This window comes from Oscarella lobularis, chromosome 10 (assembly GCF_947507565.1).
Source record: "Oscarella lobularis chromosome 10, ooOscLobu1.1, whole genome shotgun sequence".
Classification (NCBI taxonomy): Eukaryota; Metazoa; Porifera; class Homoscleromorpha; order Homosclerophorida; family Oscarellidae; genus Oscarella; species Oscarella lobularis.
Genome location: NC_089184.1, coordinates 1,342,410 through 1,362,108, shown reverse-complemented (window position 1 = coordinate 1,362,108; position 19,699 = coordinate 1,342,410). Strand labels below are relative to the sequence as shown.

At 49.0% G+C, this 19,699-nt stretch overlaps 10 protein-coding genes and 1 long non-coding RNA gene across 15 annotated transcripts; 5 read left to right on the top strand and 6 right to left on the bottom strand.

The window, feature by feature from the left end:
• Window positions 1–22: 22 nt before the first annotated feature.
• LOC136192012 (MFS-type efflux pump MSMEG_3705-like) lies at window positions 23–2,162 on the bottom strand. The gene is made up of 8 exons (XM_065980479.1): window positions 2,052–2,162; window positions 1,446–2,000; window positions 1,296–1,395; window positions 1,048–1,235; window positions 727–996; window positions 544–669; window positions 405–491; window positions 23–336 (listed from the first exon to the last, which is right to left on the bottom strand). The coding sequence occupies exons 2-8, from the start codon at window positions 1,992–1,994 to the stop codon at window positions 67–69; spliced, it is 1,590 nt and encodes a 529-aa protein (XP_065836551.1). The 5' UTR covers window positions 1,995–2,000; window positions 2,052–2,162; the 3' UTR covers window positions 23–66.
• LOC136192183 (G kinase-anchoring protein 1-like) lies at window positions 2,064–3,380 on the bottom strand. Its single transcript, XM_065980703.1, has 8 exons — window positions 3,180–3,380; window positions 3,050–3,127; window positions 2,859–2,991; window positions 2,639–2,805; window positions 2,482–2,583; window positions 2,357–2,420; window positions 2,232–2,302; window positions 2,064–2,179 (listed from the first exon to the last, which is right to left on the bottom strand). The coding sequence occupies exons 1-8, from the start codon at window positions 3,378–3,380 to the stop codon at window positions 2,087–2,089; spliced, it is 909 nt and encodes a 302-aa protein (XP_065836775.1). The 3' UTR covers window positions 2,064–2,086.
• A 666-nt stretch (window positions 3,381–4,046) lies between these two features.
• On the bottom strand, window positions 4,047–5,770 carry LOC136192242 (uncharacterized). Of its 2 annotated transcripts, XR_010671118.1 has the most exons (5): window positions 5,167–5,770; window positions 5,028–5,111; window positions 4,790–4,973; window positions 4,697–4,737; window positions 4,047–4,635 (listed from the first exon to the last, which is right to left on the bottom strand). It is a non-coding gene; the product is annotated as an uncharacterized lncRNA (long non-coding RNA). The 2 variants fall into 2 exon arrangements; XR_010671117.1 differs by having other exon boundaries at window positions 4,047–4,737.
• LOC136192238 (protein mono-ADP-ribosyltransferase PARP16-like) lies at window positions 4,053–5,264 on the top strand. The gene is made up of 4 exons (XM_065980773.1): window positions 4,053–4,222; window positions 4,282–4,431; window positions 4,481–4,705; window positions 4,763–5,264. The coding sequence occupies exons 1-4, from the start codon at window positions 4,064–4,066 to the stop codon at window positions 5,204–5,206; spliced, it is 978 nt and encodes a 325-aa protein (XP_065836845.1). The 5' UTR covers window positions 4,053–4,063; the 3' UTR covers window positions 5,207–5,264.
• On the top strand, window positions 5,311–6,617 carry LOC136192241 (stAR-related lipid transfer protein 5-like). The gene is made up of 7 exons (XM_065980777.1): window positions 5,311–5,436; window positions 5,541–5,587; window positions 5,701–5,803; window positions 5,864–5,893; window positions 5,949–6,066; window positions 6,113–6,206; window positions 6,265–6,617. Exons 1-7 carry the CDS (start codon window positions 5,347–5,349, stop codon window positions 6,413–6,415), a joined length of 633 nt encoding a protein of 210 aa, XP_065836849.1. The 5' UTR covers window positions 5,311–5,346; the 3' UTR covers window positions 6,416–6,617.
• On the bottom strand, window positions 6,090–7,810 carry LOC136192236 (ceroid-lipofuscinosis neuronal protein 6-like). The gene is made up of 7 exons (XM_065980772.1): window positions 7,712–7,810; window positions 7,549–7,663; window positions 7,403–7,501; window positions 7,162–7,350; window positions 7,054–7,109; window positions 6,858–6,998; window positions 6,090–6,805 (listed from the first exon to the last, which is right to left on the bottom strand). The coding sequence occupies exons 1-7, from the start codon at window positions 7,777–7,779 to the stop codon at window positions 6,547–6,549; spliced, it is 927 nt and encodes a 308-aa protein (XP_065836844.1). The 5' UTR covers window positions 7,780–7,810; the 3' UTR covers window positions 6,090–6,546.
• A 28-nt stretch (window positions 7,811–7,838) lies between these two features.
• LOC136192239 (ciliary microtubule associated protein 1A-like) lies at window positions 7,839–9,065 on the top strand. The gene is made up of 5 exons (XM_065980774.1): window positions 7,839–7,977; window positions 8,033–8,143; window positions 8,209–8,322; window positions 8,387–8,731; window positions 8,785–9,065. The coding sequence occupies exons 1-5, from the start codon at window positions 7,923–7,925 to the stop codon at window positions 8,919–8,921; spliced, it is 762 nt and encodes a 253-aa protein (XP_065836846.1). The 5' UTR covers window positions 7,839–7,922; the 3' UTR covers window positions 8,922–9,065.
• Window positions 9,066–11,032: 1,967 nt separating this feature from the next.
• Window positions 11,033–15,104, top strand: LOC136192235 (uncharacterized). The gene has a single exon (XM_065980771.1). The coding sequence runs from the start codon at window positions 11,323–11,325 to the stop codon at window positions 14,809–14,811; it is 3,489 nt and encodes a 1,162-aa protein (XP_065836843.1). The 5' UTR covers window positions 11,033–11,322; the 3' UTR covers window positions 14,812–15,104.
• Window positions 14,758–16,762, bottom strand: LOC136192240 (centromere protein H-like). Of its 4 annotated transcripts, none has more exons than XR_010671114.1 (12): window positions 16,621–16,762; window positions 16,505–16,560; window positions 16,364–16,445; window positions 16,235–16,306; window positions 16,107–16,175; window positions 15,986–16,049; window positions 15,870–15,921; window positions 15,782–15,822; window positions 15,704–15,732; window positions 15,576–15,642; window positions 15,085–15,523; window positions 14,758–15,031 (listed from the first exon to the last, which is right to left on the bottom strand). XR_010671114.1 is itself a non-coding variant. In XM_065980775.1 (11 exons), the coding sequence occupies exons 1-11, from the start codon at window positions 16,758–16,760 to the stop codon at window positions 15,437–15,439; spliced, it is 759 nt and encodes a 252-aa protein (XP_065836847.1). In that variant the 5' UTR covers window positions 16,761–16,762; the 3' UTR covers window positions 14,758–15,436. The 4 variants fall into 4 exon arrangements, 1 of the variants encoding a protein (XP_065836847.1); XR_010671115.1 differs by having other exon boundaries at window positions 14,758–15,304; window positions 15,359–15,523; XR_010671116.1 differs by having other exon boundaries at window positions 14,759–15,241; window positions 15,359–15,523.
• A 24-nt stretch (window positions 16,763–16,786) lies between these two features.
• LOC136192234 (tubulin polyglutamylase complex subunit 2-like) lies at window positions 16,787–18,170 on the top strand. Its single transcript, XM_065980770.1, has 6 exons — window positions 16,787–16,843; window positions 16,890–17,057; window positions 17,105–17,517; window positions 17,575–17,753; window positions 17,801–17,860; window positions 17,919–18,170. Exons 2-6 carry the CDS (start codon window positions 16,922–16,924, stop codon window positions 17,980–17,982), a joined length of 852 nt encoding a protein of 283 aa, XP_065836842.1. The 5' UTR covers window positions 16,787–16,843; window positions 16,890–16,921; the 3' UTR covers window positions 17,983–18,170.
• LOC136192229 (arylsulfatase J-like) lies at window positions 17,582–19,684 on the bottom strand. Its single transcript, XM_065980755.1, has 2 exons — window positions 19,432–19,684; window positions 17,582–19,255 (listed from the first exon to the last, which is right to left on the bottom strand). The coding sequence occupies exons 1-2, from the start codon at window positions 19,659–19,661 to the stop codon at window positions 17,992–17,994; spliced, it is 1,494 nt and encodes a 497-aa protein (XP_065836827.1). The 5' UTR covers window positions 19,662–19,684; the 3' UTR covers window positions 17,582–17,991.
• Window positions 19,685–19,699: the final 15 nt, after the last annotated feature.

The window sequence follows — 19,699 nt, the reverse complement described above, 5'->3', positions numbered from 1 at the left end:
CTGACTCAAGAGTTTTCCTTGAGCGCCTTTCAAATTTAAAAAATGAATTTCGCATAAGAACAGCCCTTAGAAATGTGTGTTCCCGCCGCTCGAGTCAAGGCTAATTGACTTTTCCTTTTCAGTCAATTCATCATTTTCATCAGTTGCATTTGCCAGATACGTACGTTCCTCCTCTCTCATCACAGCCTGTTGACGTTTCAGCGCAAATCCAACGACAATAAACAATAATGCCGATGAAACGTAAAACGTCGGCGCGATGATGACTAAGGCATTGCGAACGCCCTTGTTGCACTTGCCAAACAAAGTATCATTGCTGCTCTCCAACAGGGAAGATATCTAGAAAAAAACTATCGGTTACAAAGGATGTATGCAGAGATTATTAATTATTTAATTAATAGACGTACAACAAGAGGGCCAAAACCGCCAACAATTGTTATAACTGCTATGTAAACGGCAGAAGCTTGCGATCGAATAGCTGGCATACAGACGTCCTAAATAATCACTGTTTATTTATCCGTCGCCGTTTCCTACTGTCGTCATTACTTGGACAATTGCAGCGGCTACGCCGACCCACGTTTCAGCGGTAATATAAGCCGTAAACAAGAGAAAGTAAGAGACGTGGGCATTTGACGCCAACAGAGTTCCGATGATGGTGGGAGCGGCGAGAATCTAGAACCAAATCAAAATGCACCGACCGCATTTACGAAATATTCGAAAGTCATTTACCTGGCTGACTGCAATGACATACGCCTTCGCCTCGGGACGTTTCTTGCCAAGTCTGTCCGATAGAAATCCCCCGATGGCTGCACCGCAGATGCCGCCTATAGCAACAATGATAGCCACGTTGCGTCCATAGACTTCAGAGTCTTGGTCAAGGTCGCGTTTGTAGAATGTCGCCAGCCAGCCGCCGATCGCGTAGCCGGGTAAATTGCGCACGGAACCTGCTAGCAGTAGCAACAAATAGGGCGGACAGGTCACCAAGTGCCAAGCAGTTTCCTATGAGAACCTTCTTCATATAAAAGTATTGGACTTTTTTTTGCAATTTACCTTTAGAGTGTAGTCGCTTTTCTGCGGTTTTATCGTCTTGACAGTATCGTCTTTCTGCTGGCCTGGATCTCGGATTATTAGAAGCACAACGAAAACCATTAGAAAGCCAACGATTCCCAACGAGCGAAAGAGCCATCGCCAGCAAACGGCTTGATTCAACGCCCCGAAAGCGTAACCTGTTGCCCCTCCTAAGAAAAAAAACACAAAAAAGGTGATCATTCGTTGCCTAGCAACTCACAGTATCTCACCAAGATAAATTCCAAAAGAATATGCTGACAACGCTGTGGCTCTGTTCTCAGGAAGAAACAAATCAGATATGAGAGAATAGGCAACCGGATTGCAAGTCGCCTAAAGTCAAGTGAGAAGAGAATTAAAAATATATACAGAAGCTGCATTACCTCGCCCAATCCGAGTCCTATTCTTGCAAGCAACAACTCCCAAAAATTCTTCACGAATCCGGTCAAGAGCACCATCAAAGACCAGAACGTTATGCCGATGACGAGTACGGCCAATCGGGACTTTTTGTCCGAAAACCAGGCGAGCGGTATGCCGGCGAGAACGTAGACGACGGTGAAGGCGGGTCCCGTGAGAAGACCCTGCCCCGTTTCGCTCACGTCGATGCAGTCGCCCGGCGAACAGGCCGAGGAAGACGACGACGAATTCGACGTCGTCTGATTGACGACGTTGCAGTCTTGCGTCTTGTTCGAATCGCATCGCATGCCGTCCGGAAGAACGACGGCGAGGACGAGACGATCGGCCTGATTGAGAACGTAGACGAGGAAGAGAACGAGAAGGCTGATGAAGGCGTTCAAGTTCGATTTTCCCGATTCTGGATTGCGTTGGAGAAGGCGAAAGAAGCGTCGCTTCAGGAAATTGCCCTCTTTCGGCTTGGCGAGCTCGAATTCGAGGCGCCTCTGCTCTTCGTCTTCTCGCTCCTCGGGATCCATGTCTCTCTAGTCACGTGAGCGTCGCTAATGTAATCGTGAACTTTTTTTTTGTCTCACAGAGGGCGGTCATTGTTTCTGACTTCATTTTTTTTCTAGTTACCGTGTTTCTGAAAGCGCTGAAGCTCTAATTTAAGCGCTTTTACTTTTGACCTTTCCTGTTCAAGTTCTGTACTGAGTCGAGTTACCTGTAGATCTCTCAGTAGTGATACTACATAATAAATGACCAGATTCTTGTACCTCTTGTGTTAGATCGTCTTTCTCCTGCGTCTGCTGATCCAACTCCTTCACCAATTGCCCCTTTTCCTTCACTTTACACCAATGTATTTAGACTTGGAATTCTGTCTTTTTTTAATCATTCTTACTTTCGCCACGGCTAACAATATGGCACAGCTGCTGATTTCTCAACTTGACTTCTTTTACTTCTCCCTGGTGTGAAAGAACAACCAAGACGATATATATATCCACACATAAACGATGCCTTGCCTACCTCTAGATGCAGCAGTCTCTCCGACAATTCTGCAATGACTTTGTCTTTTTCCTCCAAAGAATGGTTCTCTTGAGCAAGCAATACAACTTTGGTAGCATCTTCCTGGAGAAGACAAAGCATTCTATCTCCTACACCCTTCTATTTCTCTTCCACTGACGTTAGAAATCTTCTTTTTCGTAGTCACTGCAGCGGCCTGTCTTAGCTCTTCTTTGTCAATTTCCATTGCAGCGGTTTCAGCCACAGCAGCAAAAAATGAGCCATCGGTCACTTCCAATCGGGTCTCTGTAAGACCAGACGCGTCTTTGCCGCTATTGAGACGATCATCTATCAAGAGAAAAGTATAACAAAACCCCCACTAAAGGCATATGCTTGTTTACCTGCTGTGTGCCACTCTTGAAGACTCATGGTCACTTTCGTCTTTCCGGTTTTCTTTTCTTGCCTTCCTTCTTCCTCGAGTCTGCTCAAAAGGATCGCCTCTTCGAGATCTCGTTCGAACTGATCATTTGCAGCCTAATAACCGAGACGTGGTAACAGTGCGATGAAAGAGAACGAGTTGGGCCAGTCGTACTATTCTGTTACGAATTTCCCATTCTTCTAGCGGCGCCTTCGTCTCGTCCGCCGTCGCAGCGCTGCTCGACGTCTCTTTCTGTGCAACGTATCAGCGATAATTCCCTATGCTATTCACTAGCGTTGCTCGCCTGAGACCCAGACGTCGCCGCTTTAGCAGCGCGTTTCTTCGCTCGCCGTTTCGCGTTCTTTGCCGTGGCTTTTCCGCCGCTTTTTTGAACATTTCCAGCTTGTGCGCCTTTCTTTCCCTTTCGCGCTGCTGCGTCGTCGTCGTTGTCGCTATCGATGGTATCGAAAAGGACTCCGAAACGCCCTACGTCTACCGACGCCATGTTGGAAACAATGAAATCCCGTACAACGGCGCCACTTCTTCCAGGATTCGATTTATTTCTAGTTTTAGTGTACGCCGAAATTAAACGCTACATACAAGCACGTTCAAAAGTTAACATCCTTCAACGCTACATAATTTTCGTCGATTCGGGATCCACTTGAACACTACAATGCAATTCATCATTATCTCCTTCCCTAAATAACGGTTTGGGTGTTCGTCAAGCAGCCGTCGGTGCGCGGTCGTCGAAAAAGAAGAATATGCGGTTCTAAAAGAGAGCCGACAATTAGGAGGAGGCCCCTTCGAGAGAGAAAAAGACTCTAACCCGGTTTGTGGAACATGTAGTGAACCCAGCCGCGCGATTGCTGAACGCCAATCTTTCTCCATTCGATTTCCGACATAAGCCGATCGATTGGGACGTGTTTCGCCATGCTTTTCGGTAGCATTACGTGTCTGAAGGAAAACGTGACGGCGATTCGTGATTCCGCGCGTGCGATTCGACCAACCTGTACTCGTAAATGCTGTCAAAGTACTTCTCCGAATAATAGATCTGATCGCACATCGTCGTTGAGCAAAAGGCGATGTAGAGCTTTTGAACTTGAAACGGGCAACGCTGCACGATTTCTATTGGACGGCTTTGTCTCGTGATCAGACGCTCAGCGCGCGCTAACATTTGTCCACGAATAAATGGACCGACTTCTCGCTGCCTTGGAGGACGATCCGTCGGCAGCCGATTTCGCTATCAGCGCTTTTCAGAGCGCATTATTAAGCTATCGTCACGACAGCATCCTGAGACCCTTTCCTCCGCAATACATGCAAGGCGAAGAGAGAGATATCAGCTCAGTGGTGACTAAAGCCTCTTTGGTCGTCTTTTGCGACATAGAAAATAATAAATCTGAATGTAGAAATCGGTGGCATCTCGCTTGCCGTCTGTAGTCGATCTGAAGAAGCAACTTCGAAATGGAACAGCAGATCCGGACACAATTGATCTCGTCTCCTGGCTTCTCTTCGATTGTCGACCGTCGTGTCGTCTAAGGACGGCGCACTTGTCGGCGGTATAGTACTAATCCCAATTATGACGTCAAATCGACGCTCTTACCTTAGTTCAAAGACATTCAGAAAAAAACTGGTCGATCGAGCTATGCCATTCAACCTTCGTACGTTGTTGAGTTGCTCTGGTCTGAGTCTTCTTCGCTGGGTGGCGAGGGAGCAGGTTCTCAGTTTTCGCGGCTCAGTCAGACGCATGGCACATTCTATGCCTACCATGGGAGTCGCGTGGAGAATTTTCATTCCATTTTGAGATATGGTCTTATATCTCACCTAAATAAGGTGAGAAATGTTTTTCACATATTGCCGCTGTGCTAAATTTATGTCTCTTTAATTAAGAATTCTCTTTTTGGCGTTGGTACGTACCTGTCGACTGATCTTAGTGTCTGCATGCCGTACAGTCCCATTGGACAAAGTTGGACTCAAAGTGAACTTGGTCGACTGATGAGTTGCGTTGCCATCTGCGAAGTCGTCAATCATCCTCAGTTAAAAAGTGGCAGAATTCAGGCGAGAAAGAGCGAGGGAGGTGAAATGGTCGATGACAAAGTTCCTGACAAGTACTACATTGTTGGAAACAACGAGTTCTTGAGAGTCAAATACGTACTGGTATTTGCTGACAAAGACAGCAAGAAGTCCATCAAGTCCTCCAACCGATTGTTTCGCATGATGAGCAGACACAAAGTTGGTACTATGATAATACTTTATATGCTTTTACTGGCCGTCATTGGCTTTCTTCAATCCACCTTTTATATGAGACTTTCACGGCAACTTTTCCCCAGTTAAATTGTACAGGAACGTAATTGAATTAGTGACCTAGATTTGAGAATACAACTGCTCACTTCCGGGGGTCAACAGAAGAGTTCAGGACGCGAACAGTGCGCACGCGCATAGCAACAGTGGTTTGATCCAAAGAACTGCACGGCATGGCCCACCAAGCGAAAAGCGACGATCTCATAGAGACGCTACTACGCTACGCGCGCGACCAAACCTGGAAGGTCGTGAAAAATTCGTCGGTGAGAGCTGCGACGACACTCGTGGACGCGTTCACGTGCTTAGTCGCGTTTTTCGACGGGCGTTCATCCGCGAAGTCGTAACCGTTTTCTCGTTTCGGCGACAGGGCATCGCGGTCGCTTGCCAACACGTTCCCAATCGTTCCGAGCGAGTGTAAGGGCTTTCCTCCTTTGTTTGGACCGTTTATCGTCTGTGGGCCGTCATCGCGCGGCCACGCCCGGCATGCGAAGAGGCGGGGCCACACGGAAATGGTTTTTCCCATGCAGGTATCGAGGCGTAGGAATCGTCGAAGCCCCGCCCAGTCAAGTTCTCCAATACGTCACACCATCGAACGATTCGCCTAGAAAACAATGGGACACGACATCAAAAGTGACGAAGAGATACAAACCTGTCTAAGCCACGACTTCTATCCGTTGTTTTTTTTCATAGGAATGGAATGAAATTGAACGAATTGACGAGGTTCATTCTTTTCCCCATGCGCGCACAGCGTGACTTTGATCCGTATTATGTGCAGCACACATCTATCGTCCAGTCTGTGACGAAAGCCGCCATGGCTGGCTTCATCAAGGGACGAGATTTCGTCGATCTCGTCTGCAGAAAACAACTTGAAAACGGCGCCTACATTTGCGCAGGTCGGTTCAATCGAAATTGATTGCAAGTGATTTTATACCTCTGTAGCTGTTTCCGTCGATCATCCGGGCTGTCCACCAACGTCGTCCCTTGTACGAGGAACCAACTATCATTCTGGTCTCGTTTGCTTTCCAGTTGACGGGTTAGACTGACATGCCTTAATACGCGGCTCTTCATGAAAAAAATTGATTTCCTTGTAGAGATCCTAACAAGACGGAATTGGTTTTCGTTGTTCATAGCGCTCTTGGTGGAATGCTACCCATGAGCATCGTTGAGTCTGCCTTACCGTCGAGCATCGTAAAATTTATCACTGAGCTACGTGGCGCTCTGAAAAAAGCAGCAGCAAAGTAGGCGAAGGAGCCAACAATTTCTCAAAAACTAGACATGCAACGCACACGTGCACATTAAACAGAATAGTGATACCTGTTTGATTCTTGAGTCAGTAGCAAGCTTTCCTTTCGTACTGTTTTTTTTCGTGGCGTTTACATGAATCGAGATGAATAGAATGCCCACGGTTCAGGAATGTATACCAAACCGGGGTATTTTCTTCTCATGGGCTCGTCATTCCACAGATACATGACCCAGAGCATGACGAAAGCGAGTGTCATGAAAAAGGTGTAGAAGAGGAATTTGGCGTTGGCGTCTGGCATGAGACTCCCTCTGTAAATGATCCTGATTGCCGTCATTAGCAAAACAGTAATAAAAAAGACGGGGAAAATTTGACCCTCCGTCACTAGATACCTACAGAAAACAACATTGAGGCTAAGAAGGAGAACTACGACTTAGAGTGTACCAGTAGTAAGTGGCACTTATGACTGCAAGAAACCAGTCTTTAGGCTGAAGGTTTAGCGATTCCATGTGCTTTTTCTCTTCTGCTTTTGACACAAAAGAGCTGCTGAAGTATAGGAGAAAGACGCTGAAGAATGGTATGTACCTAGACGATATTTATCCCAAGGGGCAAAACAAACTGCTACGTTGTAATACCGTACCACATCAAATGACCAAGCTGCTCGTCATAAAAATAGAGTAGTTCAAACGAGCTGACCTGAGAACCAGTTCACTCAGTATAAAAATAAAAATCGCCTGTCTCTTCTCACCAGTGTCCGTGGCTTCAATTCCTTCATAATAGGATTCTCCGCGACAGACAAGTGCAGCTGGTATCCACTGTGAACAAGCCGATGATTGACCGAATCACCAACCAGATGAATGCTCGCACCCATCACAAAGAAGACGATCGTCAAATAAGTCAGTGTGCTGGAAACCTTTCGGGGTGCCTTCTCAATCAACTACGTACTCCAATGAGATAGTTTATTCGTAATTGAGACTTTCTAGCACTACCTTTAGCAGACAGAAGGGCGTGATTACGTTGTATGCCATGTGAAAGTAGTCTCCTACGCTTGGCAACGATAACGGTGAATATTTCAACGGAACGATCAGCTATGCGATAGTTTCGAGCCGCGAAAAATCATTCTGCGCGTTGTTACCATTGCTATGGGCCTTCCGAAATCTAAAACCCAGTTCTGGACGGCAAGGAGAAGCCAGAGGCCAAACTGGAATTCGGAATTCTTCGAGCGCTCCGATGATTCTTCATCGGGAGCTCTAGAAATCGGTCCCGGGTCACCGGAAAAGCATCGCGCTATATCTCACCGAGCCGATGAGCGTATCGCACGCCTCCGCAGGTCGCTATTCGTTCCGCGATTCAGATTGGTTGCCATCACGTGTCCGGGGTCTCGAACAACGCGGAACGACCTCCCCCGTATAGGAAACCCCGGCAACGCCCGACGCTTTTGTGCCATAACAACGCTTGACAACACAAGTTGCCACATCGCGTCGGGGGAGATCTTTCGCCAGAAACGCCATGGCTCAGACGGAGACGAAGCCGAAAAACATACCCATCGCCGCTAAGGAAACCGGTTTGTTATCTTAGACGACAATTTCTCACAGTGGGAAAGCGTATATGCCCTCAAGGTCCTGGTCCGGGCCGCTACGCTCTGCCGGCGACCGTCGGCTTTCAGAAGCACGACTTCACGAAAACGATGAAACCCGCCTATTCGTTTGGCGTACGACTGGAGAATCCAAGTAGGCAAATTCGTCTCTCGCTCGCTACAAATGTGGCCAACCTATTTTCTCTTCGTCTCGTGCAGTGTTCAAGGCCGGGTTTAGCCCGGGGCCCGGTTACTTCATCGACTCGTCCATCTCTCGCTTCGGCAAAGACGGCACGCCGTCCTACACAATTCTAGGTCGCCAAAAGGATCTCAGTAAGACCGCCCACACACAAACGCTCCCATTCAGTTTCCCTGACTCCGTATATAACCCTATCAGACGCGTTCAAGACCCCAGCGCCGGGAACGTATTCGCCCGAAAAAGTTCATCCCCAAGGGGAACGTCACGCGCCAGCCTATTCAATGGGATCTCGCACGCGATTTCGAAAGGGCGACACCGTTCCGGCTCCTAACTCGTACTCGTTGCCGTCGTTGCTCGGCAGTCGAGTGCCGACCCTCTACGCGTCTGCTTCCTACTCGATGACCGGTCGAGCCAAGACGGGCAGCTTTGCCGAGGATCTCGCCAAAGCGCCCGGACCGGGACGCTACAGCTCGGCCGATCCTAATCTCTATAAGCGAAAGCAGCCTGCTTATTCCATGCTGGGAAGGAGCTACATGCCTGGAGGTTTGCCTATATTTTCTCTTAAGGTTTTCTACTGATATTTCTCTTCATTTCAGATTCGACCAAGAAGCCTGGACCAGGTGCTCACAGGCCCGAACAGGTGAGTTGCAACAAGCCCAAGGCACCGTCCTTCTCGCTCGGCATTCGACACTCCGAATATATCACGCCGCTCATCATCGATGTCACCGACTGAACGATCTTTTTATCTTTTTTTGTCATTTGAACTTCTCCCTGTCTTTTCCTTGTCTTTCTCTCTCTCTCTCTCTCTCTCTCTTTCGTGTTCGTTAGTCTTCGCTGAGTGCATGGAGTGTCATTAAACTTCTAAAAATCTTGGCAAGCTTAGGGAACCCCCTAGCATTCGCATAGCATTCGTGCGGCATTTCGCCGCTTTGTGCTTTGTCGCCGAATGATCGACGTCGTACGTTCTCGCTTCTGCGTTCTTTTCGTCTAGCTCCATCGTTTTTTCGTCGTGCAGCAGTCGTTGAGGCGAACGTTTGCGGACGAGGTACGGGTGTTAGTGCGCCTCCCGGATCGCCTTATGGCACGTCTTCCAATGCACCAAATCGCCGTCGCGTCCGTTCTGGGCTTGATCAGCGGAATGTACATATTTAAACCCTACTTCGAAGAGTACAGCAAGCGACAGAAAAGACAAAAAGACGAAGAAAAAACCGAGAACTAAGAGCTAGCAGACTAAAACTAAAACTAGTGGACAAATCAACGTTGTCATTATCTATAGCAATAAATTGATGAAATTGCACAGAATAGAGACTTACTATTGTTTGCGAGCTCGCTTACGGGCTCGTTTATTGGCTCGCTTGTGTCCTCGCTTTTGACGATGCTTCCCTTCGTTTCTCCCTTCTCTTTTACAACAGCCGCGACGTCGTCGAGGTTTTCCATCACAGTCACAATCTTGGGTAGTGTCAACGTCGTCAAAATCCTCCTGTGGGGGCTTGGCCATCATTTCCGATGCGTGATCTTCACCGCTCTTTCTTCTCCTCACGTATTTGTCCCACATCTTCTGCACGGATTCTGCCATACGTGTCACTCCTTTTCTTATGCCTTCCCATTTCTCTTTCAGCATTTCGCCGCCGCTAGCAACGGTCTTATTGACTGCATTTGGAAGCTCGTTCAATTTGTCTTGAGCCATTTTTCCGGCTTTCTTCAAACAAGCAACAAAGTCTGGATTCGCTTCGATTTGTTCTATAGAATTTCTCACTCGGTCAAACTGTTCTTTCCACATCTCAGACCGTCCTTTCTCGAGTGCCAGCGCCTCGCGGTCAACTTCGTTTTCCCCCTGGCAAGCAATCAACGTCGAGTTGAACTCTTTCACCATTGCAAGAAGCAAATCATGATCATCAGACTCATCCCTTTGGTAGTCACCAAACATCGATCTGGGACACTTATCACGAAAGTACATATCACAGTCAAATAGATGCGACCGCTTCTGAGTGTCGGTGGTGGTGGTGGTAGTGGTGGTCACAGGTGATATAGACCATCGTCCAACTGCCACACCAACCAAGACAGATGCACAGACAATCAAGGTCATGAAAGCTGGAGAGTCATCTATTGATCGTGACCCGTTGGCAGCAAAGTCATCTCGTTTCACTTCTGATGTCACCTCGTTCTCATCTGACGTGGACGTGGCCACGTCTCTCTTGGGTACATCGATGTCTTCTACAGCTCCATCGTATAACTTAACCCCGTTCTCCTTCGTAATGTCAACGGGCGACTCTTCCTCGGTCGTCGTTGCCTCGTTTTCGATGCACGTCGTCTCGGCTTCTTCCTCTTCGTTCTTCATCGTCGTCGATTGGGTCGTGACGTCGACGAGTAGAGTCGAATTCGTCGTCGCGTTCTCGTTTTCTTTGTCCTCCTCTGCCTTTTTGACCAGCTCGCCGTCCGAATTCTCCTCCAAAACCTCGAATTCGTCGTCGGTCGTTGGCGTTCCCGATCGTTCCTGCGCCTGATCGATTCTCGATTTAGTGTCGTCGTCGCCCGCTTCTTCGCGTTGGCTCTCGATCACAGACCAATTCTCAGAAGACGCGTCCATGCCTCAAATTTCGAAACACAGTCACCGATTGCCCGGATACTTTGATGTACAATAAGTTCGCTTTTTTCGCGTCCAAGCGTAGCCACCGAACGATTCTAGAATTGCATAGAATTTACTTCTTGTCCTATTTCGTGCCTTTGCTCGTCGCAGAACGCGTTTCGTAGCGTATTGCGTATCGTCTTGCATCAGACAATGATGTCATACAATGATGTCATAGCTCCTCCTCCGTTCACCGTCTTTTCGCGTATAGAGACCGAATCGCGACGAAATTTTGCTTGAAACGATATCAGAATCAAATTTTCAGCCAATTCGCGTCGGTTTCCAATTCGAAACGACACGCTTTTTCGTGCTGTAAAGTTGCAATACAAATCAGGCCCCGCCCTCTCGAGTATAAATACCCAGCTCGTACATCTACAATCAGAGTTCTCAGAGCTGGGATAGAAGGGAGCAGGTAACTCTCCCCAAGGTCCCGTCGTGTAGGCCACGTTTTTTTTCGCTCCGGTTTTACCTGGTTTTTCGACCGTTTTTCTCCTTCTTTTTTCTCGCGATGGTACTCGGGCGGCTCCCCAGCCAGTGCCCAGTGCCCTCGTGCCGGCACCGAGACCCCGGTGATGGAAAACGAATTCTCGAGCATGTTCGTCTTCGCCATAAACGCGACGAAGTCCCCGACGAATTCATAAAGGAGTTCAAGCTACAAGCGTGTCCTGACTGTCGACAGATATTCAGGCAGATCAATCGCCACTTTGGAACCTGCCCGGCGAAAACCAAGACGGCGCCAGTACGATCGCCATCGACGAATCAATCGCCAAAAGCGCGTCCTGTGGCACCGACAACGACGAAAACGCCGACGATGACGAAAACGCCGACGACGACGAATTCGCCGACGATGACAACGAAGAAACCGGCGACGACGAAAGTGATGACAGCGACGAAAGCGCCGACGCCTAGATTTGCTGTGACAGCCACGAAAACGACGAAAACGCCAACTACCTCGAAAACAAATACGACAGGAAAAGCAAAGGCGGCTAAAAAGGCCTGTTCTTCGAAAACGCCGGCCATGTGCCAAAGTGAGAACTCTTGCGACACTCTAGCTCCCCGAGAGGCGGAGTCGCCACCTGCCGCCTCTGTGCCAGAAACGGAGCAGTCTTCTCCTTTGCAAGGATTAAATTTTCTTAAATCAATTGATTGGAAGGACTTTGCAACAGTCATCACTCGATCGATTGAGACAATCCCTCGATATCTATACGCCCTATTCAAAGATTGCTGCAAGAAGTGCTTCAACCTCATCCTGAGCAATCCTGAATCTCCACACTCGTGGAAGCTGTTTTTCCTCCTTCCCCGTCTCTTACTGCAGCCACAATCGGAGAAGGCTATGGGCCCGAGTAATGACAGCGACCAACTTCAAGCGCCGCAGTCGCCGCAGGTGCGCAAGACCCGTCTTCAACTATTCTTGGAGGAGAAGTGGGGTGAACTCTACGCTTCAGCGCCCCCGGCAGCAGAGAAGAAAAGACCGCAAGCAACGGAAGAAACTCGGTCAACTCAAGGCAGTGTTGTCCTCCCGCCTCTTCAGGCAAAAGCTGTCGAAAGAAAAGTGAGACAAGGGGAAATCTCTCGTGCGGCGAACTTGCTCACAAGCAGTGGAAGCGCGAACCCAACAGAAGAGACATTCACGAAGCTATTGGAAAAACACCCCCTTCCAAGCTCGCCTGCCTCAACACCTACTGCGACATCGGAGGCACCGCCCCTCCAGGCGACACTGCCGACCCTCATATCTACGCTTCGAGGCGCCTCTCGCGGTTCAAGCCCAGGTTGTGATGGGTGGCGATTTGAACACTTCCGGCTACTCCTGGACGACGAAGACTTGTTGAGCGACTTCCTCAAAATTTGCAATCTATTTCTCGACGGATCTATCCCGGCGATTGCTGCAACGGCCTTTTCGGGGGCGCGTCTGATCGCTCTCAAGAAAAATAAAGAAGACGTTCGGCCGATCGCCGTTGGTAGTGTATTTCGGCGAACTGTTGCTAAGCTCGCCTGCCGCCAGCTTAAGGACAGAATGTCAAGATATTTCGCGCCGTTTCAATTTGGGGTTGCCACACCTGGTGGCTCTGAGCAAATGATTCATCTTTTCCAGCTCATCGCAACGCAGCATCCGGATTGGATAATTTTAAAGACGGATGCAAAGAACGCATTCAATTCTGTAAATCGTCAAACGTTTCTGAATTTGGTGGCACAGGATTTCCCTTCGCTTAGTGCTTTCGTCAATGCCTGCTATGTCAAGTCGCCGACGCTTTCATGGCTTTGTCCCGATGGAATCAGACGTATATCTTCGGCGGAAGGAGTCCAGCAAGGAGATCCTCTGGGACCGTTCCTTTTCTCGTTGGCCCTGCACCCCAGCATCTTGAAGGCACAGTCGGTGATTGGCTCGGGCTTCGTGGCAAGTTATCTTGACGACGCCGTACTAGCTGGTCCACGGGACGATGTCGTGAAGGCTTTCAAGGTATTGGAGCAATCAATGAGCGACACGGGTCTCCGCATCAGAAGTGACAAATGCGAAGCTTTTTGCTGTGTGCGGGATACTGATTGGCCTTTGCGACGCATTCCTTTTGTCAACGATGGATTCTGCGTATTGGGGAGCCCCATCGGTTCCGAAGAATTTGTTGCGAGAATGTGCGTTGCCAAAGTCGGTCAGGAGAAAGAATTTCTGCAGAAGCTTGCCCTTCTGCAGAACATCCAATCAGCCTGCCTCCTTCTCCGATATTGTGGGGTAGGCAAAATAACCCACCTTCTCCGAACAATCCCGCCGCATCTTATTCGCCACGCCGCTCAGAACCACGATTCCGACGTTCTGACTTCGTTTCAGTCGATCCTGGGCTGCAATCTCTCGCCGTCTCAAGTCCGACAGGTTCGCATCAAGATCGCCCAAGGAGGCTTTGGCTTATCGTCCGCAGCAGCAGTCTCGCCTTGTGCATTCGTCGCGTCATGGGCAGCGACCTTGAAGTTGCTACCTAATCGGTTACAGCTGATGTCGTCTCTACCGGACGTTCTGATTGGGACTTCGGACAGCCTTTTCAACGGATATGTCTTCGACGCGCTGCGCTCATTAAGTTGGACTTCGCCGAAAATCGCAGCGGAATTTCCATCTCTAGCTTCTCTTCCTGAAAAACACCTTAAGCTCCAAAAATATCTGTCATCTGCCTGCCAGGAAGTGGAGCTTGGACGACTACTAGAATCGCTTGACAAGGCGTCGCAGGCAAGACTCCGAAGCGCCGGAGGACCAATCTCGGGAGCGTGGCTGGATGCGCTCCCTCAGTCGAAAGAGTTGTCGTTTACCAATGCCGAGTTCCAGACGGCGGCTCTTCTTCGACTGGGGGCAGACATTCCATTGCTGCGCCAAATCCGACGGTGCAACTGCGGAGCAGAGTCAGTTGCAGACGGATACCACCTCCTGACGTGCCCGAAGGATGGCGGTCCTATACGGCGCCACGATAGCTGGCAGCATACGTGGCAGCAGATGCTCAGGTCGGTTAACTACCGAGTTGAGCTGGAACAGGAAAGAGAGTTCCAAGACAAGAAACGCCCGGACATCGGAATATATAATTTCGAGAACGGCAAGAAGCTTCTGCTTGACATCAGTGTAATCCACCCGCTTAGCCAAGCAGTCGTCACGGGCAGCGCTCAGGAGAATGGATACGCGGCGGCGCACAGAGATAAGACAAAGGACGAAAAGTACCTGCAAGTCGCCACGTCGTTGGGATATCTTTTCAAGCCCGTCGTCGTCGAAGTTTTTGGCCGGTGGAGTCCCACGGCGGCTAGCCTCTTCCACCAGATCGCGAGGCGCCCGTCGGTCGACTTTATGAATGATCGCAACGGATTCATCAACTACTGGAGCAAGCGTCTAGCGGTCTGCCTACAAAGAGCAAACTCACGAATAATTCTTAATAAAGTAGAACTAATTATCCCCACCCATCATTCCCCTGTTCTCCCCTCCCCCTCCCCTGTAGATGTAAGGTGCTTCACCACACACCATTCCCTCTAAACCCCCTAGTGCCCCTGTCTGTGTGTTTATTAGAATATGTACTGTGTAGTTGAGAGATATACCATAAATAAAACCCCAAGGTGTGACCATTATGCCTGGTGGCTGGTCAATTTCCTCACTTGACAAGGGCATGGATTGCCTTCCTAGCAATGACGAGAGCGAGGCATTCTGATATCTCCTCCATAGCACCGTCTTCCGTGAGGTTTGATATTGGGTGTCGCTTTTTTTTTACTTTTTAAAAAGTTCTCCAAGTCGAAAGAACGCGTTTTTTACCTTCTAGCGGTCAAACAACGCGTTTTTGAACTGGTAGCAGCCACGTGGCGAAAGGGGGCCTCAGTCCAAATCCGCTATCATCCTATACCGCTATCTTGAGCTCTTTCTCGCCATTGCGGCTAGCGCTAAACAGGAGCCTCAGTTTCAGTAGCTAGGACTAAAGAAGAGCCTTAGTTTTAGACTGCCATGCGCCAAGGAATAAGCTTAGATAGGTCAGCGACTACGCAGACGCAAAATCAGAGCCTCCTTTTGGTAAAGAGTGTTTCTGACTCACGTTTAGATTGAAGAGCGGTATCCCAGAGCGTCATTTTGACGATTATAACGTACACTACACCTTTGTCTTATATATGAGTCATGACAACTCTTCTCCCAAAGAAATCATGAGACTCTTTAGTGTCGGATCAGTCATCCAACTGATACCGGAGCCAGCAATGAGATTCTATAATTAGGAAAACATATAATATAGAAAATGCAAATTGCAGTCAATTTACCTGTAGACTTTGCCTCCTCATAATAAGTAGATCTATTTCCTCACACTGGCTCGCTGACTTCGACTCGCTGTCACATTGACAAAAGTACTGTTTTAATAAGCACGCAGAGTCATAGTACTTCTTAGTACCTAGGTGTTTGTTTGCTCAGCGTCACATCCTAAAAGTCAATGTTGGAGTTTGGAGACTAATTCATATGGGCAACTCACTCTCATTTCAGCAAAACCATCTCTGTTCTCCTTTAGCAAATCTACTTATAAAAATGACTCTCCATAAAGACGCGTCTTATTTTCTTACCAGAACACTGTTTCTCCGTTTCGAATATCGAATCTTGCACCGCACTGAGCTCCTATAATACGTAGCTCCAATGCTGCAACTGGCGACAAAACAAATCCGTCGTTTCTGCCACTCACCTCTACAGCGATCATCACAGAAGCACTCAAACGTGACTCTTTCCTGCACTCTTCGCATATTTTTCTAAAGCAGCAGCAGCACTACTATCAAAACTATATGCATTACAAACGAACAACGAACTGTGCTGTTGATGGCAGTTTGCCTTCCCTGGAGAACGTAGCCAAGGCTGCAGCATGATTCTCTTGTACCCTTCGATAAAGAACCTACATACCGCACCTTCCATACAATGTATGGCAGGCATACGCTACCTTCGAAATAAAAAAGAGTTCTTTTCGAATTCGGTAGTAAGGCTAGAAATCTCCTTTCCATATTGAGCGATTCTACACATGAAAAGCACTCCAGCAAGAATCTCCCCCAGGCTCGTCCTTTGATTGAACCTTTCTTCTCGTTCCTTCTCAGCTTTCATCCTCTCCTCCTCGTCGGGTGGCTCCTCAGCAGTTGAGGCGTCAAAATAAGCCCCTGGTTTGGAAGCAAATTGCCTATCTATTTCTGTTTCCCATTTCCCGAGTTCTACTAACTTGCTCTCTTCTCTACTTCCAATCTCATCCTTGTCTTCAATAGCTCCGTCTTTGTTCTAAAGGCACGATGGACAGTCGTCACAGACAGACGAAAGGCTGCTTCTCTGCGAACGAACCGTTGCAATTCAACGCAGGGGTCCTCTTCAGTCTGCGGCTGCTTTTCACGTTGCTTCCATATCTCCGTCGCTTCTTTCACAGCTTCCCACGCGTTCGAAGCGGTGACGCCGCCCGCCGTATCGCCGATTTCTACTTCCATGGTTTTGATGAACGTGCGCTAGAACATGGAAGACAAACTGGGGCTCATAAATCAGCTTACAGCTGGCCTCATAGACACTCTCGGTACGTAGAGATCTGCCGCAAGTTGTCCGCCTGGAATTTCCTCTAGAAAAGCGACCTGGCGTCTGCGACATCACACTCATGGACCGCAGACCAGCAAACTCGACTGACTTGGCTTTGTGGGAACAGAGGCATCGACACTCGTTGCCTGCTGATTTGAAGAGCTTCTATCTGACAACGGACGGATTAACTGTGACCTGGAAACTCGAATGCAATAGTACGCACCTCTATTGATACCATAGTAACTCTGCTAATGTTTTTTAGAAGCGTCTCTTTCTTCTCTTGGTCGAATCCATATCAATAGTCTGTCTGACCTAAAGCGACTCCGTGGAACGCCTCGCTCTCGCGACGCCAGCTGCCTTCAAGCAAGTTTGGCTGATATCGATTTATCCGATGACGATTGCAATGACGGGGAAAGAGAGCGATCGCAGCGGCCTCATTTTGACCACAGATCCGATCTATTTGAATTGGACACCTGCGAACCGTACGGAGTGGTCGTGCTCGCATATGGGTCGGTAGAGAGTGCCGCACCGTGCATCTGGTTCCTTGATCGTTCTCTTCAATGGCACTGGTTGGCCGATTCGTTTGGTGCTTACTTTCGACTCTCCGTTCTTCATTTGGGCTTGCCGGAATGGCAGAATCTCTTCACTCCAACGGGCATTAGTCCTGCCGGCAAGGCAAGCCAAGAATGCACTTTGCATGTATGTTCCTTTGAGCCAGACTCTCCTATTCAGAAGTGGTTTTATCTCTTCGCTCCTGAACGTCTTCGTCTCGACGAATCAACGACGGCAACCGGCTCCGACAAAGAGCAAGGGCTCGCAGCAACTCCGTCCGTCCGTCTGGACGTGGAACGACTGAACAAGACGAGAGCAATAGTCACAACAACAACGACAACCGAAATACAAGAGAGAAGGTAAGACCTGAATAACAAAAAAAGCAAACATACATGCAATTCTCTAGCAAAAGCAGACCACTTACTACTGGGGCATCCCAAAAGCCTTTTACTGCTGGAATAGGAGGGTAAGAATATATCTATCTATAACTTTTAGACGCGCATCCCAAAACTGAAATTATATAGCAAGCCAAAGGCTGTGACAGCATCGCGGTCAGCAACGTCAGCTGGACCGACGAGAAAAATCTGACGAAGTCTTCTAATCATCCCACGGAACCCACGTGCCATTATGATACTGCGGATTGGCGTGAACGTCTCGTGGCTTATTCCCTGGCGGAACGGCCGTTGACGCATAGTACTGCATTCTAGACAGCATAGCAGTGAGCATCTCTGGTTCTTTTGTCGATAATTCAATCTCTTCATTGGGATCCTCCTTAATATTGAACAAATAGTGGCTAACACTAGTGGGATGCCAGCTGCTGTTTCCTTGACAGCCTGAATCCGGTGGTCCAGGATCGCCGACGAGTAACTTATAGTCGCCTACTCGCAGTGCCGAGTGGTTTCCGTGGTGAACGCCACAGAGAATCTTTTCCGTCAACAACGGATCTATATTGTGGAGTATCTCGCGACGATTGCTCGATCCGTTTTGAGAAATCATTTCCCACTGATTCACGCCGTCTAGTTCGAGCTCGGCGCCGCCGTCGTCGCGTCCCTCGGACGCAACGTGCAAGAGAGTCGGAAACCAGTCGGTGACGTGCATGAGACCCCAATTCCGATAGCCCACGACGTCCAAACCGGCGCCATAAACGAACGCGTTCGACCGTATGCCGCCTTCCCACAGACTGTGTTTTCCGCCGCGTAGCGGGCAATTGCGAGCGCCGATGCTGTCGCTGCATCCGGCAATGGGACCACCGTTGTCGGACGTGAAAACGACGAGAGTATCGTTCCACACTCCGCTCTTCTTCAGCGTCGCCGTCACGTTGAGCACGGTCTCGTCGAGTGCCGCCACCATACCGGCATAGCGACGCCGATTAAGATCTGATATGTGCTTATAGGGATCGACGTAGTGCTGTGGCACCTCTTGGGGAGCGTGCACCGACTGAAGAGCAAGATACATGAAAAACGGTCGCGTGCCGTCGTAGGCAGATAGAACGCGTTCAAATTCGTTCGTGAAAAGTTGAGCCGAGTAGACATGATCTGCATTCCATATGAGATTCGATTCGACTGTCGAGTTGGGCAGACGTCGATCTCGACGAAGATCGAGACCCCAGCCAGTGATATTCATGCCGCTGTAGTGCGTGAAGTAATCCTCCGAGCCCTGGTAATAGCCAAAGAACGTGTCGAATCCGCGATAGCAAGGCGTGTATTCGCGTTTGTAGAAGCCCAAGTGCCACTTGCCGATTGCGTGCGTTTCGTAGCCGCATTGCTTGAGACGTTGCGGCAGAAACGTTTCGTCGAGGGGAACGCCGTGGGGTTCGTTGAGCAAAATGACGTAGTGTTGCATTCCGTTGTGAATTGGATATCTAATTATATTAATTAATTAAAAAGACGCTCCTTCCTTGTCCTGTCTGGGGCCCCCAGCTAGCCGTAGCTGCCAAAGCTATCTATGAGTACGTGCGCCTCTAACAAAGACTGAAGGAGAGTTTTGTTGACCCCTAGACTCCGAGTTGCGTTGCGGTCCTGTACGGTGTGAACTCACCTTCCCGTCATCAGGCTCGATCTCGTCGGCGTGCAAACTGGCTGGACGTAGTGCTGTTCGAGAATGACGCCTTTTGTTGCGAGCTCGTCGATCGTCGGCGTCTTGATTTCGGCTCCGCGAAATCCCAAGTCGCCGAAGCCCAAGTCGTCGGCTACGATCAGTAGAATGTTAGGTGGTCGAGCTCTAGTCACTGTCCAAAGGCAGAAGACGACGAAGAGCGCGAAGTTCATCTTTTTAGCACAACAACGTCCGCTCTTGCTGCCCGTAT

Excerpts from the sequence above, each read along its gene's own strand:
- LOC136192012 (XM_065980479.1), bottom strand. The coding sequence starts at position 1,994 with ATGGATCCCGAGGAGCGAGAAGACGAAGAGCAGAGGCGCCTCGAATTC. Across the intron at positions 1,396-1,445 it reads TAGGACTCGGATTGGGCGAG|GCGACTTGCAATCCGGTTGC; the intron begins GTAATGCAGCTT and ends ACTTGACTTTAG. Across the intron at positions 670-726 it reads ATGTCATTGCAGTCAGCCAG|ATTCTCGCCGCTCCCACCAT; the intron begins GTAAATGACTTT and ends ATTTGGTTCTAG.
- LOC136192183 (XM_065980703.1), bottom strand. The coding sequence starts at position 3,380 with ATGGCGTCGGTAGACGTAGGGCGTTTCGGAGTCCTTTTCGATACCATC. Across the intron at positions 2,584-2,638 it reads CGAAAAAGAAGATTTCTAAC|GAAGATGCTACCAAAGTTGT; the intron begins GTCAGTGGAAGA and ends TGTCTTCTCCAG. Across the intron at positions 2,303-2,356 it reads TATTGTTAGCCGTGGCGAAA|TGAAGGAAAAGGGGCAATTG; the intron begins GTAAGAATGATT and ends ATTGGTGTAAAG.
- LOC136192238 (XM_065980773.1), top strand. The coding sequence starts at position 4,064 with ATGGACCGACTTCTCGCTGCCTTGGAGGACGATCCGTCGGCAGCCGAT. Across the intron at positions 4,223-4,281 it reads AGAGAGATATCAGCTCAGTG|AAATCGGTGGCATCTCGCTT; the intron begins GTGACTAAAGCC and ends ATCTGAATGTAG. Across the intron at positions 4,706-4,762 it reads TTATATCTCACCTAAATAAG|AATTCTCTTTTTGGCGTTGG; the intron begins GTGAGAAATGTT and ends TCTTTAATTAAG.
- LOC136192241 (XM_065980777.1), top strand. The coding sequence starts at position 5,347 with ATGGCCCACCAAGCGAAAAGCGACGATCTCATAGAGACGCTACTACGC. Across the intron at positions 5,588-5,700 it reads CCCAATCGTTCCGAGCGAGT|GTATCGAGGCGTAGGAATCG; the intron begins GTAAGGGCTTTC and ends TTTCCCATGCAG. Across the intron at positions 5,804-5,863 it reads AATGGGACACGACATCAAAA|GAATGGAATGAAATTGAACG; the intron begins GTGACGAAGAGA and ends TTTTTTTCATAG.
- LOC136192236 (XM_065980772.1), bottom strand. The coding sequence starts at position 7,779 with ATGGCAACCAATCTGAATCGCGGAACGAATAGCGACCTGCGGAGGCGT. Across the intron at positions 7,664-7,711 it reads GCGATACGCTCATCGGCTCG|AGCTCCCGATGAAGAATCAT; the intron begins GTGAGATATAGC and ends ACCGATTTCTAG. Across the intron at positions 7,110-7,161 it reads AATTGAAGCCACGGACACTG|GTCAGCTCGTTTGAACTACT; the intron begins GTGAGAAGAGAC and ends ACTGGTTCTCAG.
- LOC136192239 (XM_065980774.1), top strand. The coding sequence starts at position 7,923 with ATGGCTCAGACGGAGACGAAGCCGAAAAACATACCCATCGCCGCTAAG. Across the intron at positions 7,978-8,032 it reads CATCGCCGCTAAGGAAACCG|GTCCTGGTCCGGGCCGCTAC; the intron begins GTTTGTTATCTT and ends TATGCCCTCAAG. Across the intron at positions 8,323-8,386 it reads AGGTCGCCAAAAGGATCTCA|ACGCGTTCAAGACCCCAGCG; the intron begins GTAAGACCGCCC and ends TAACCCTATCAG.
- LOC136192235 (XM_065980771.1), top strand. The coding sequence starts at position 11,323 with ATGGTACTCGGGCGGCTCCCCAGCCAGTGCCCAGTGCCCTCGTGCCGG.
- LOC136192240 (XM_065980775.1), bottom strand. The coding sequence starts at position 16,760 with ATGGAAGTAGAAATCGGCGATACGGCGGGCGGCGTCACCGCTTCGAAC. Across the intron at positions 16,446-16,504 it reads GGAAGTAGAGAAGAGAGCAA|GGGCTTATTTTGACGCCTCA; the intron begins GTTAGTAGAACT and ends CTTCCAAACCAG. Across the intron at positions 15,524-15,575 it reads TGAGGAGGCAAAGTCTACAG|AATCTCATTGCTGGCTCCGG; the intron begins GTAAATTGACTG and ends TCCTAATTATAG.
- LOC136192234 (XM_065980770.1), top strand. The coding sequence starts at position 16,922 with ATGGACCGCAGACCAGCAAACTCGACTGACTTGGCTTTGTGGGAACAG. Across the intron at positions 17,518-17,574 it reads GCATTAGTCCTGCCGGCAAG|AAGTGGTTTTATCTCTTCGC; the intron begins GCAAGCCAAGAA and ends TCTCCTATTCAG. Across the intron at positions 17,861-17,918 it reads TTTACTGCTGGAATAGGAGG|CAAGCCAAAGGCTGTGACAG; the intron begins GTAAGAATATAT and ends GAAATTATATAG.
- LOC136192229 (XM_065980755.1), bottom strand. The coding sequence starts at position 19,661 with ATGAACTTCGCGCTCTTCGTCGTCTTCTGCCTTTGGACAGTGACTAGA. Across the intron at positions 19,256-19,431 it reads TCGAGCCTGATGACGGGAAG|ATATCCAATTCACAACGGAA; the intron begins GTGAGTTCACAC and ends TAATATAATTAG.